The following is a 14,689-nucleotide window of genomic DNA, read 5'->3' on the forward strand; positions in this document are numbered from 1 at the left end:
ATAGATTTAAAAATATCACAATATATAATTTAACAATATTTACAGAAACAGCAACGAGATGGAATAATTTCCAAAGCGAGGTCTACATTTACAGTCACAGTCATGACATGAAACCACTCCAGAGTCCTCTATGGCATGAGGAGCAGACGTTTCAGTCAGCATTCGACAGGAAACCAGGGCTGGACAGGGGTTCGAGCCCTATTATTGGCAGCTGTTTAGAAGGAAGGAACGCTGCCCGGCTTATTCCTTGAGATCAGAACCCAAACTGTACAGATTTGCATAAAAAAGGCAGAAGGAGAAGCTTTTGATCTCTGAACTGCATTCTAAGGATTTATACCTGTAAACGTGTATGAAATTCCACCCCCCCCACTGCTCCGCTGTGCTCACCTGCTTCATCGATCACAGCCTCCACCTTGCCATCGACGCCGCCCTTCAGAAAATTCATGTCTGGGTCTGCTCTTTGTTCTCACAACGATCTGCAAATGCGCCGCTTTGATGGCACCAGGTGGGTGCTAGGTCTTATAGGGGTCTTGAGCCTGAGCCCCGCCCCCAACCCCCTGGCCCAGCCCACAGGTCGGCGGGGTTGGTCTGAGAGCGTGTCAGGAGGGCAGTTCCCCACTGAGACACAAACACACAGATACATATTCGCTCGTGCGCATACTCACACAGACACCTACTCGAGCAGACACTCTACTCGCATTTATTCATTTTAAGACAGATGCCCTATGATGTTCAGCATCGCAAGGTGCAGAAACCCAACATCGGATGATTAGATCAGAATCGGCTCTATTGGCCAAGTATACCTGAGCATACGAGGAATTTGCTTCCGGTTTAGAGCAAACCTACGGTGCACATTCACACATACGGGCTACGTACACACACGCTGGACTAGACATAGACCAGTACAAACGTGATTACAGATAGCGCATGACAGCTGGCAATGCAGCAGACGAGGACACGGTACAATGCGGGCAGAACGCGACTAAATGACCGAGCATAGAAAACAATACGCACTGGCCTGTAACATGAATTGACATTATAGTGCAGTGATTGTCAGTTGGTTAGAGAACATATTGCACCTTGGTATGATTTGCACAAAGTAGGGGAAAATACTAAGAGTCTCCTATATATTGCACATATGTAGTATGATGTTGCTGACAAGAAATAAAGAAACATATTGCACATAGTAGGGTACAGTAGTAATAAAAAGGAGGGCGTTTAAAATCTTTGTGGCTGCTGGGAAAACGCTGTTTTGGTGTCCGGTAGTCCTTCTTTTGATCAGTCTGTCATCAGACGCAGGTAAATGCCGACACCGAGTTCACCGCAGGTATGCGAGGCAAAGGTGTCGGTGGGATTTCGGCGCTGCACACACCCTCGTAATCATGCGGACAGACAGGTAAAAGTGGCATGCTGTGAATGAAAAATGGGCAGAGGCGAAACAGGTCTGTTCTGACTCATCGCACAATTGGAGAATCATTAAGCATGAAAGCAGTGTAACACCTGGAGACGAAAAGACAGGAAAGATGCCAAAATGTGGAGTTTTAAATGCCCCCCCCCACTGAGGTCATGTGTCACTTGGAATCGTAAGGGAGGCAGGGATTAAACGTGCATTTTTAAGAGATATAAGTGGTTATCTGCAATATAATTGGATATGTAATATAAATTTAACTTTATTAAAGTTATTAGGGAAAAAACTCTGCAATATGAATGTTAGGTAATATGAATTTAACTTCATTAAAAAAGTTATTGGGGGAGAAAAAAATCTCTGATACGCATGGATATTTAATATGAATTTAATTACATCAAATACAGTTATTGGGGGAAAACTTCTCCAATATGCGCGGATAATGAAATGAATATGAATATATGAGATATGTCATGTGGTGAGACCCTTAAACCTCCATCTCAAACCTAGACTCTTAACTGGCCTCTAGAAGAAAATATCTAAATGCAAAACAACAAAAGCTGAAAAAAAGTTTCCTTAACCCTCCCAGCCCAGGAAAGTTTGTGCCCACGTCCTGCATTTACTACAGTAAATGACATCTGTGCTCTGGCCACAGGGGGCTACTGCGGAAGGGCGGGGATGGCGGGAATGCCCCCTTGACATGGCCTGTTCCCGGCAGCCCCTGCCCCCCAACAGGATATGGACACAAGAAGAAAAAAGAAGCATCCCCCCCCACTCACAGCCTTAGAAATAAAGAGAGATCAGCAGGCATGTGTCATGGAGAAGAGCTGCTGCGGTGATACCCGAGGTCACATGTGGACAGAGGAGGGTCCCAAGTTCACCCAGCAGGCGTTCACCTGTACCGTGCCAAGTTTTCACCTGAACGTCACTGGCGAGTGATGTTTCCACACCGGTGAAACAGGTACAGCCTGGTCTCCGAATAGCCACCGCGGCGTACAGGACCGTGTCTCTGAGCAGTGTTAAAACAGGGTAAGAGTAACATAATTTTTTACATAATTTATTTCTTAACCTAAAGATGTTAATAACCAAATACATGAGTAGTTTCGTGATTTATAGGAGCGGTTGCTTAATACTGTGAAAAAAAAGGTACCCTGCTCAGTTAATGAAAATATTTTCCAATTTTTCAGAAATACAAAAAAAAACTAGAGAAGCTACAGAAAATTGATTGGGAGAATTGGCTATAGTGGCTATAGTGAGTTGCCAGATAATAAAAGAAAATTGTTACTGAACTGCATTACAGATGTACGTTTATGTAATACGAATTGCAATTTGTCTTTACGTTATATAAAAGTCTTTACACATAAAAATATGCAGTTGCCTTTATATTTTAGGCAAGGGGGTCCCCTGTGTGGAATCACCATATCTGGGGGGTCCTTGGGATTAAAAAAATTTGAAAACCCCTGTTCTATGGAATTCCTTTCCTCGCGTTGCTGGTCGGGGGACCCAAGAGACCGCAGCCTGGAGGCCAAAAGAAAAAAAAACACTCACCTCTTTACAGCTGTAAACAAACCCAAAACAAGGTCCCTAAGCTGCCTGCTCTGCCCATCCCCCTCAGACCTAGTGAGTCATATTTGTCCTCTGTAGAGGACATATCTGCTTTAAGTACAGTACATCCCCCAAATGGATGGATCAAAATTACTCAGATGGCTCTTTCAAAATAAACGTCAAAAGATCCTAGGAACCCTGCAATTATATACCCAAAAATCTATTTGCTGCGTCTCAGGAGCATCCATGTAAGACGTCTTGGTCTTGCGATCAATTCACCGCTGCATCTCAGACACGTCCGCGTCCCAGAATCTCGGGTCGGCGCTTTCCGCTCGGCTAAAAGACCGAGAAAAGGACTTCTAAAGCACGAGAGCAAGGTGACAAACCGAATCATTTTATTTATCAGGGGCAGCAGGTGGCGCAGTGGTTCGAGCCGTCAAAGGACTGGAGTTCAAACCCCACTCCTGCGGCAATGGCCTTGATCAAGGTACATACTGTGAGTAACCGCAGTAAAAATGACCAGGCTGTTACTAGGCAAATGACTTCCTACAACTCACGGTTCTCACCTAACATAATGAACCACTTCATAGAGCCTTTATTCCAAAAAACAATGTAATTCCGCCCCCGAGGAAGCTGAACCTACAACCTTCTGGTTGTCAGCTTTGGTTCATAACCAAGCGCCATCTGCATTCCAGCACATCCTGTAAAGCGAGAAGAGCGCTTCCCGTTTCAAGAGCTGCAACTTATTCCTCCTCATTGCCCTTGAAACTGGTTGTCTCGATGCACTGGGATGTGGGGGGGCGCGACAAAGAAAGATATTAAGGGAAAGAAAATATTAATTTTGAAATGTAAGGAAGCACAGAGTGAGCTGACCTAATATTTGTTTTTACGCATAAATTACGCCAAAGCAAAATTGCCATCCTGGAGCCGTTCTAGTGACCCCTGCAGGTGGGCCCCGGTAGTGCACGTTGACACCAGTTGCCCAATAGGTCATGTTCAGATGTCAGCTGAGTTGCTGGTGAACCCAGTCGCTCCGTGGTCATTCCTCTGATGGTCCTGCCCTTCGCTCACACCCATGCGGCCGCATTCTGGAGCACTGGGCGTGAATAAGGAAGGGGTTTCGCCGTTTTGTTTTTCGTTTGGGTGAGACCGCCACTTAATCTGAGAGGCGGCCCGGCTGTCAAGAGGAACAAGCAAAATGACATTTCCAAATGTCTTCAGAAATAGAACACAAACAATACAGCTCTTCTTAGCCTTGAGCGGTGATGACATGACACATGAACAATAACAATTCCAGTACGAACTGAGAGGACATGTGTGTGTGTGTGTGTGTGCATACACGCGGCAAAGTGAAAACACCAGACACGGGTTGCGGATTTCAACAAAATTTTCTTTAATTCACTTTGTACCATTTATAAAACCAGCTTGTCTGCTTGGATGCCGGCGTACACAGGGGTGAGTCCGTGGGCGTGTCTGTGTGTGTCGTGGTGGGGAGGAGAGCGTCGGTTCGTATACTGTACATCCTATCTGTGTGTGTGTCCGTGTGCGGTGGGGTGGGGTGGGTTTCCAACTCCCGGTAAGGCGTCGTTCATTCTTCCATCCAGCTACCTAAATCCGACAAGAGCGGAGGGCTATTTCGGGGCCAGGACGGGGGCACGTGGCTCCCCGTTAACACAAGTCAAAGCAGAGTCTTTTCTACAGTCATACCCAGAAAAGCTCAACATCCCAGCATTCCTTTGGCCCACACGCCAACATCCGATCGAACAAAACCTCTTCAAACTCTGGCCTTCGCTGAGGACCACGTAGAGGACATCATCTATTTCTGCAGCCTTGGATCAAACACCCAGCGCGATCCTTCCACCTCACACACGCGTCTAGGCTCCCATCCTTCCTTCTCATCCACCTCCTTCTCTTCCATGAAGCCAAGCAGATGCAGACCTGTTGCCTTGCCCAGCGGCACCGAACTGAAGGGTGGCTCCCGGTGACGGGGTGACGCCACTTCACCTTTGACTGCGCTGACTTTAGGCCCTGGGCTGCAGTTTTGGGGACTTGACCCCGAAAGGGAGGGGTGGTTCCCGTGGATGTTTTTTTCGACAGAATGACAAGGCGGGTCTCGCCATGCAAACCTCACTGGGGCGAACGACTACAAGCGCAGCTGCCGACATGTCGCGCGAACGCTGAAAGCGGGACCGCATGCTAAGGTACGGCTCGATGGGCACATCCAAGACAGACAAGAACACGATTTACCCCGTCTGGTTGCACGGTAACACTTCCGGTTTTGCGGTGGACCAATGGAGACCAGTCTAGGAACAGCGCAGATCAGTCTCAGTCGTGGTGCTGGAATGTTTTCTGCGTGTGCGTATGTGTGTGTGTGTGTGTGTGTGCGTGTGTGTGTGCGTGTGAAGATCAAGGTGGCCGTAATGAACGGGTAAGAGTGTAAGCCAACGAGGGGGACATCGACACAGGACAAGGGACAGGGTGGAGCTACAGGACTAACGGGGGTTGAAGAGTCTCTCTGAATTTTGGATTTTATAGGTTCACAAAAATATGAGTAAGACCAGCGGTCTGAGGTTCGAGGGGTGGGAAACAGAGCACTCTGAGGGGTGGGAGTGAGCGGGCTAGTTCAGTGGGTTGCTGTCGGCCCTCGGTCACAGGACTAATATCCCTGGGGGTTGGGGTGCGGCAAGAGAGGGAGAAAGAGGGAGAAAAGACATATTAAGTGATGCAATTCAATAAAAAATACATTTTAAAATTTCTCCATTCATCAAATGAAACTTTGTAGATGGATGTTTTCTTTTACGAAAACACTTTATTAGGGCGAATAGCTGAATTTAGACCAACAGGTACGACAGCGTCGTACACAGCACTGCAGTGAGGACCGAAGGGTAACTTTTGCTCTGCTGCCTGAGTAAATTTTTGGAGAAATTTGCCTTTCAGAGCAATTTTTCACATCGACGTTCGTGATGGAAAAAAAATTTACTTTTCTGTCACTCTCCATGCTATTTTTGAATTTTTTTTGGGAGAATTCAGTATTTCATTATTTCATACTGAGCATTAAGTGTTTTCTGAAATGTTTTCTCTCTCGGGTACCTGCCCCGAACTGATGCGGTAAAAATTACCTGGCTGTATGAATGACTAAACATACTTGACTTTTGCTTGTTGCCTGGGGCAAAAGTGTCATAAAAGTAACAGCAAATAAGGCCAAGCACACTGTGGTCTTTTATTTGTTTTCTATATGCTTGATTAGTGTTGATTAGTGATTAGTGATTATTTGTATATCTAAAATTATTAGCGCAGCAGATTTAATTTACTGAAAATACACATAAACTTAATTTTAACGTGAATTCAAAACTGTGGATTGAATCTGATAAATATTCCCAGTGGTTGAGAACATTACATTTATCTGACACTTTTTCTCCAAAGTGACTAATAACGTTGCGGTAATTACAATACACCGGTCAACAGAATTTTGACTTTTTTTTTGTCCCACGAACTAAAATAGGTGCACATTTTAGTACTTTTTACGCTGAATTCGGATCTGTTTTCAGAATGTTTCCGTCTCTTTCAGCGTGTGCTCCGTAACTGGTGCAGAAGGTCCACCGTGCGAGAAGAAGGCTGCACCAGGCGCCAGGTTATCCGGTAAAGGCGGGATGTGGACGCCAAGAGCATCTCGTGAAAGGCCAGAGGTCCTGCCTTGCCTGGAGCGAGATCAGTTTAAGGGAAACTGGATGATGGGGGTTGAATGGTTCAGCTTTAGGCTGAGGAGTTTCAAGAACAAAGGAGCGGAAAGTTACTGGGCAAAAAGGCGGGAAAACATCGAACACACCTGCTGTAACGCCCTGTAATGAATTACAGGTGGTCCTCGATTTACGATGGTTTGACTTGCGATTTTTTCGACTTTACGATGGCGCGCTGGTGATGAACACTCAGTAGAAACCGCACTTCGAATTTTGAATTTTGATTTTTTTTCCGGGGCAAGCGATGTCCGGTGCGATACTCTCTCGTGATCCGCATCTCCCATTCTGTCACGCAGAGGTGTGTATTAGGTGTATTAAATGCATTTTCTACTTACGATATTTTCGACTCGCGGTGGGTTTCGCGGAACGTAACCTTTCGTAAGTTGGGAGACCACCTGTACGTATGAGCTTGGCAAATAAAAGCAGGCAATTAAGACTGATCGGTGAGACGCCCATGTCCGGGGCTCTCCCATCGGCCTGAGCGTATATCTTTCAGGGTCTACTGCGGCTGAATGGAAAAGGTAAAAAATTTCTTTTACAGTTACAAAGCAATTAAGCTTTGAAAAAATGTATATTAATTATTCATAAATAAGGCTGTTATTACACCTAAAATACGTACAAACGTACTTGTAAAGCGTACGAGTGTATGCTTTTCGGCTGTGTTCGGTCTCAGGAACGTCCCTCTTCGCTGTCCAGCGATAGCCTGCCAACATATTGGGACTCGACCTGCCTCGGTACCGTTTTTCCATGTCCGACATGTCTTGGTGAAATCTTTCGCCATGATCGTCAAAAATAAGATGTTGTACTTCACAAACAATGAAAATATCTGTGTTTTGCAAACTTTTTGTTTCAAATGCCCCATATAGAGCTGGTACCAATATACTACATAGTATAATGTGTATATCTACCGGTACTTAGAAACTATGGGTGATAGAGAATTTCTGAAAACATATTTGAATTGAGCGTGAAAAAATATAAAACCGGTATTTTTTCATGGGACAAAAACCTGTTTGTCAGTGTTATTGACCTATTTATGCAGCTGGGTAATTTTTACTGGAGCAATTCAGGGTAAGTACCTTGCTCAAGGGTACTACAACAGGAGGTGGGATTCAAACCACCGACCTTTGGGTCCAAAGGCAGATTTCCTCTTAGCGAAGCTTCCGGTGACGACGGTTTGAGACACACATTGAAGAGCATCTGGAGGAATGAGGGTTTGGCTTCTACTCTAATTTGTTAACCTAATTTTTTTTACTCTACGTATTTTAATAATTTTTGGATGAATTCTTCTGCTCGAGCGGCTTTTTTTTTTTTTTTTTTTTTTTTTAGAGTAGCAGTACTTTTGCGTAATTTTTTATTCTCTGGTGCTCACCTCATCGCCGCCCTGCTCCATGCTGCCTCCTCCATGGGAAAAGTCACCCTGTGGGCACAGACAGCATCGGCGTCATCAGCATCGGCACCGGCACTGCTAGCGATAGCAGAGGCCTTGTCATCGGTGGGGATGTTAGTGTTAGCGTTAGCGTTAGCATCAGCTCGGTTCGTCAGCCTCTAGCCAGTCGCAGGCCCGGCCAGACTCTCTTATAATGCCACATCTCCCATATCATGCAGGAAAGTAGCCGCTTGGCGTCATCCGTTACTGACCCACATGAACCCAACGGATTGACACCACCCCACCGGCGGTGTGAAGAACAGCTGGGCAGATGTCTCAGCATGACCTTTACTAGAAAGATGTCATTATGGCCATATGATCGTTTTGAAAGGCTGTAAGTTGCGCTGGAGAAAAGCATCTGTTCAATGAAACAAATATAGATCTACATACATATATGTATATAAAGTAGGCATATATATGTATATATATATTTTTTTTTGTTATATATCTAAAAATAACCATCATCTGGAAAGCCTTTTTTGGTGCTCCTCGCAATAAAAGAACTGAGATTTTATAGGGCAAAATAATTCTCTGTTGCAGAGACGCACCCAAAAGGGCTGTCATACGATAGCGCGATGGGAGAATAGGGGAAGGGGGGGATGGGATGGCGGAGGAACGCTAAGAAGAGCAGCCGAAACCCCCCCGCCACCCCCCCCGTCCGCCGTCGGGAGCCTGTAGACTGCAATGCAGCTGATGGGGGACTGTGCCGAGTCACAGACGTAGCAGGTTAATGTATCTGTGGCTCTCCCCCACCCCCCAACAACACACACACGGCTACATCCCCCCCCTTCTGTGTCCAACCTGTCTGCCAACTCGCACCTTTCTGGATGTGAGGATTCTATTTGACAGGACACTGTGTACCGAGCGCGCTCACTGCGGCAGAGACAGAATCGGCAGGAGTCCCAGGCACTGGGGGGGGGGGGGGGGTGGTTTTGTAAGGCAGACAGTAAATTGTGTTAGTGCCAGATTGATCCTAGCGTAGGGCTCTGTTGAGGGAGGAGGCAGGGTTATTAAAAACGCAGACTCGTATACACACACACACACACGGAACTGGAGACAGAGTGGACACAGATACCCCAGATACACGGATGCAGCGAATGCCAGTCACTCCCTTACTAAAGCGAGTCCCAAGAGGACGTGATCACGGTCTGTTGCTATGGCAGAGGGGTAAAGTGAACCTCACGGGTGACATTCAAGGTGACATTGACCTCTGACCCCTTTCCAGCTCAGCTCTCCGAAAAGGCCCTTTGTACATAAAATATCTGAACTGTTCTCTACCTTTCACTGACTGGGTGTCTGAACAAGTTTAGAACTTTTAGTAAAGAAGGAGAAAGGAATGGGGGACATGCAGACAGATGGTAAAATCCATCCATCCATCCATCCATCTTCATTAACTCCTTGTCCTAGTCAGGGTCACAGGGGTCCAGAGCCTATCCCAGAAGCACAGGGCACAAGGCAGAGGAGGATACACCCCGGGCGGGATGCCAGTCCATTGCAGAGGTGGTAAAATAATGCTTTCAAATTGCTTATTTATATTAATACTCAAATCTTATTACACTGATTTTTCACAGTATTTCACCCTATTTATCTGCTCCATCTGCACCTCATCCTGAGGACCTCACACTATACAATATAACTAAATTAATTTAAATTACTGCCACTTCTGAGGTCAGTGGCCGGGGTTCCCTATGTGTAATTTCTCTTTATAATCATGAGGTCTGTTTTTGCATCATGAATTCATAACACGTCTGTATTTATATGCGTACTGCGTTTACCGTGCTGCCCCATTACCGCGGTACACCTGGGGAAACCGAACCGACGATAAGCCGAACCCTGACAAACTGACTGTTCCTAAAGTGGATGGTAAAATCATAAAACTTGAGAAAATATTAAAAAGACTAAGCTGAAATATGACCAAAACATGTGCCGCAAGCGGGCCTGTTCCACCCCGATGTGCGCGGAAGCTCCCGGCGTCCTCCTGCTCTCAGGAACCTCACATTATCCCTCGTGGACAATTAAAATCCATAAAACTGCGCTGAAAAACAACATTTATGGAGCAGTTATGATATTTTCATAACCATTTTCGGACTCTCTGCCCTGCGGTTCGGCAGCATTCGCACCCGTGTCCTCGAGCTGTTGACTTAACCCAGTTATTCGGTTTTACTCGGCGTCCCCTGTCCGTACCTCCGGGGACGTTCTGCAAATGGACCTTAACTACCAAACGGGTGAGGTCATGAGAAGGGCTGCGATCCCATCTGATGTGCATGCTCCATATTCATGCGCATACTGCCCATCTGCCCCGTGCCCCCCCACCCCGGGCCTTGAGAGACACCTCGTAAAGAGCCTCCTCCTGCCATCAGCCGCCGTCACAGCGCAGCAGGGAGAGACGAGAAATTTTGTTAGGGAGACCCTGGAGGCGAAACCTTTGGGAGAAAGATGACATCACACCAGCGCGTAATTATTAATTATTATTTCTTGAGTAATTTCTCATATTATTTCTCTGGATGTCCTCTCTTGAGTGATTTCTCTTCTACTCGACATGATTGTTTCATTTAATTAAATGTTCGCTCGCCTGTTCAATACACGTCACAGTAAATCAATAATGATGTATAGAGCACTTTACTAGAGTGGCCCGGGCAGTGCCTTCCTCGGGTGTTCGGGTTCGAGCGGTGGGTCTAACGCGTCCGTGCTGCTTAGTAAAAGAAGAGCTTCGGACCTAGGTGCGCCGTGTCTGTTACCCGCTCTTGAAACACACACATCCAAGTCCCTTTGTTTCAGTATGAGGCCCCCTAGTGGTGTAAACTGGAACAGCAGCTAGGATTTGAAACAGCAGGCAAGACCGTCTGTGTGTGTGTGTGTGTGTGTGTGTGTGAGGTGAGGTGAACGCTTACCGGGTTCACGAGTCCGGTGGATGCCGCCACGTTCTCCACTCCCTCCACCGTCTTCTGGGAGATCTCGTTGGCACCCGCAACCGCCGTGTCGCCCACTATGTTGGTCTGTTCTGTGGTCCTGTTAGCCACTGCCGGGGAGGAGCGCGCCGGTCATTTTACTGTGAACCGGGAAGTGTGAACTTACTGTGTTTGTCTGGGACAAATACTGCTGGAAAACAGGACTCCTACCTCAAATTTTTTAATGTTGTGAATGTGACTTCCTGGGAGTGTTGACCGCAGAGTCGAAGAGAGCTTCTACCGTGAGTCGGTGCGGTCACTGAGCGGTTAACATCACATGTGATCATGGTCTGTTTGCGGACCGTGTTTGCTAATGCTCACTTTAGGGAGCATGCTTACGAGCCCCTATTGGTTAACTCTCACATCTGCGGTCAAACCTGCACGTCAGTTTAAAATATTTCTGTTTTTTTTAGAAATATTGCCTATTTTTAGTAATGTGTCCTTTGCTGAAATATAATAAACATATTGTCCAATCATTTCCCACATGTTGAGCTCAAATGGTATCAGGGAATAAGGCAAGGTCAATTACCACAGTGTTCCGGTCTTGACCCCAAACCCTGGTGTTAACCGGGCAGTGACCGTATCGCAAACAAGGCTCCATATGCAGGAACGAGGGTTCGAGGCGCCGCGTGCGGCACGTCAGCTCACCTGTGTTTACGCTTGATATGACTCCCTCCTTCGTCTTCGCACCTGTGACCCGCATGGAGGGAATTGAGAAGAAACACTTTGTTAGCTACTGTTTGAGACCCTCTTAAAGGGACGGCGACATTTCCCTGCATGCAGTGCGTCAGTCCACAGCGGTGGCGTTCAGACCGTCGGGCAGAGCTCGGCCCAGTTGTAACCTGTTCAGGCCGGACCCCCCTTGACCGTCCCCAGTCATGCGAATTCCCTTTGTCCACCTCTATGTCCAACCCCTTCCCTTCCTCCCCCTCTTTCCCACAACAACGTCAACCACCATCAGAAACCGCGGTCCTTTACTTCTTCAAGCCTCTTTTCTCCTCCGGACCTTATGCTGACCGCCACCGTTGACCGCAGCGACACAACAGTCTTTCCAGCTTGTGGGATGACAGCGAGGACCATTTCTTTCCACATTCCAGTGTCAACCATGAGACCCCGAATGGGACCTCCCACGGGGGGGGGGGTCCTCGTTACCAAAAAGGGCACCTTTACAGATCGCAAGATAGACCTCAGTAATGCTCCTTAACCGGACAACGTGGGGGTTCCACATCCTCCTGAGACAACTCTTCGTTTTTTTGTCCACTCCAGAGGACATTTGCTTTCAGATGTACGTGTTACAGTGCGGAGTCCCGACGCACCTTGGAGACGACATTCTGTGCGTTTAAACGGCACCGTGTTCGGAGGTGGGGCTTGAGCAGCTTCCCGGAAAGGTGTGCTGTGGGATTAATGCACCCAGCAGATTCCGTCATAGCGGGGCCCCTCCTACAGAGAAAAAGAACCAACAACCCCCCGGTTCACTCCTGGGACCCCTGGGCAGGGAAGGGGCTCGCCTGGCTGATCTTCCCCATCATCGGGGGGCTGAGGGACACTGCACGCCTCCCTGATGCTACCAGCCCGCTATATATACTTATTTTTATTTATTTTAAACCAACACTGTTTTCTTTCAGTGTGTGATGATTAAATGCAAATTATGTAACTGGTGGGGGGGGGCAGGACCCCCGCCCCCGACAAGTGCGTGCAGTCTCTGCAGTGTCCTTGCGGGCGTCACGCTGCGGCTCGACCACGCGACCGCTCGGCCGTGCAGACTCTGCAGTCGCGCTGCATGGGGTCACCAGAACTGCTGACACGGCCCAGTCGCCACCGACCCCAAAAAATACCACGTTTTCATTTTGTTTTTTTCCCAGGCTCCACAGTCCACACACACACACACACACACACACGCACTTATTATTTATTCATCTATCTGACGCTTTCTTCAAAGGTCAGGTTTTTACATTTAAATGCTTACAGTGATTAACCCATTTATACAGCTGGGTAATTTTTACTGTATCAGATCAGGGTAAGTACCCTTCGTCGAGGGTCCTGCTGCAAGAGGTGGGATTTGAACCCAGGATATTCAGGTGCAAGGCAACAGCTCTAACAACCACACTGCCTGCTGCCCATATTAGCAGCTGCACACAGTCAGAAGAGCATTGACCCCACAACCTGGGTCACCAGCTGCAGCTCTCGACTCGCTTCATTATGTCATATTTAACTGAGGGGGAGTGGGTGGAGTCAGGGCCTGGAGGAATGACCCCCCCAATGCTTGTGTGTTGGGTCAGGCCCGGGTTCCAGCCGCGTGACAGCCCCACAACAGCTCTAAACCCCCTCCCACAGCTACCCCCCACCAGGATTACAGCTGAACTGGAGGCTCTCACTGCAGATTAACACACGGTCCACATGTCCACATGCAACGATACACACACCCCTTGTGCGCAGCGCCGCCGCACCCCCCTCGTGGCTCTGCCTCCAAGGCTGCGTCATTCGGCACTCACCCACCGCCCCCCCCCATGGGCTCACACTGCTGCAAGCCCCTCCCACCAGGAAAAAAGCCTCATGATGTTCAGTGCTCGGTGCAGCATCCCAAAGGAGGCTGGGATGGGAAAGGACACACCGGAGTTACCCATTGCAACGGCCTCATGGGTAAAATGTGTAAGGATGGAATTCTGGGGTCCAGACAAGGGGGGTGGGGCAGGTAGCATCTGAACACACACGCATGCACACACACTCTCACAGGGCGCAGCATCAAGGGGACGGCAGCCTCCGCAGCTGACCTTGAGGGGGAAGGACAGGTGCATTCTGGGATGAGGAAGGGAGCAGGAGGATGATGTCACACACCCCCCTATCCCGCCGCCCCCAACCCAGCTTTCTCTGGGATCGTCCACCAGGGGGCGCCGTGAGGCGTCAAACACGCTGGAGTCAGGTGGTGAGATCCTGCTGCAGCGACACACTCTGATGTGAGTGTGTGCGTGGTGGTGGGGGGGGGGGGCAAGGTGGTGGCGGTGGGGGGTGATGCTGCAGTGCTTAGCCAATCCGTCTTCCTCACCCCCCTGCGAAGCACCGAAGGACGGATGCAGGGGTGTCCCCTGGTCCTGATGTTGGACCTGAGCAGATCAGGACGCTCAGAGAGTCCGGTCCTGCTGGATGACCTCTGTGGTCCTTTTGTCCCATCATGTCCCCCTCTCACCTCTGCCCCTCACCCTCCACAACATCCAGTGTCTAATAGAGCCAAAGAAAGACCAGGGGAGGAAACCCTAAACGGGATCATCACCAGTCGGGTCTCATGCCCTCAGCATCAGCCTCCCTCACTGTGGACACATGTCTTGTTCCCAGTCCACACATCACCTCTGTCCCGTCGCCCCCCCCCAGGTACCTACCTACATAGAGGACCCCCTCCTTGGTTTTGGCAGCTGCCTCCTCCACACCTGCCCTGGTCTTCTCGGCCGCGGCCACAACTCCCTCCTTGGCCATAGAGAAGCCTTTCATCAGCACGTCCATCCTGGATGTCCTCGGGATGCTGGCGCTGCGGCTGGTGGCGTGCGCTCGGACGACGGCTCTCTGCACGTCTATGTGTGTGTGCGTGCGTGCGTGCGTGCGTGTGTGTGCGCGCGCGCTGGAGACCTACTGTGTG

At 48.6% G+C, this 14,689-nt stretch overlaps 1 protein-coding gene across 1 annotated transcript; it reads right to left on the reverse strand.

The window, feature by feature from the left end:
* Window positions 1-4,319: 4,319 nt before the first annotated feature.
* Window positions 4,320-14,689, reverse strand: LOC108934867 (synuclein-like). The gene is made up of 5 exons (XM_018753036.2): window positions 14,436-14,689; window positions 11,710-11,751; window positions 11,005-11,132; window positions 8,057-8,104; window positions 4,320-5,615 (listed from the first exon to the last, which is right to left on the reverse strand). The coding sequence occupies exons 1-5, from the start codon at window positions 14,554-14,556 to the stop codon at window positions 5,607-5,609; spliced, it is 348 nt and encodes a 115-aa protein (XP_018608552.1). The 5' UTR covers window positions 14,557-14,689; the 3' UTR covers window positions 4,320-5,606.

Source organism: Scleropages formosus, chromosome 3, assembly GCF_900964775.1.
Source record: "Scleropages formosus chromosome 3, fSclFor1.1, whole genome shotgun sequence".
Lineage (NCBI taxonomy): Eukaryota > Metazoa > Chordata > Actinopteri > Osteoglossiformes > Osteoglossidae > Scleropages > Scleropages formosus.

Coding starts and splice junctions, on each gene's coding strand:
- LOC108934867 (XM_018753036.2), bottom strand. CDS start 14,556: ATGGACGTGCTGATGAAAGGCTTCTCTATGGCCAAGGAGGGAGTTGTG. Junction 11,133..11,709: donor CATATCAAGCGTAAACACAG/GTGAGCTGACGT, acceptor CCTCCCCGGCAG/TGGCTAACAGGACCACAGAA. Junction 8,105..11,004: donor CCACCGGACTCGTGAACCCG/GTAAGCGTTCAC, acceptor CTGTGCCCACAG/GGTGACTTTTCCCATGGAGG.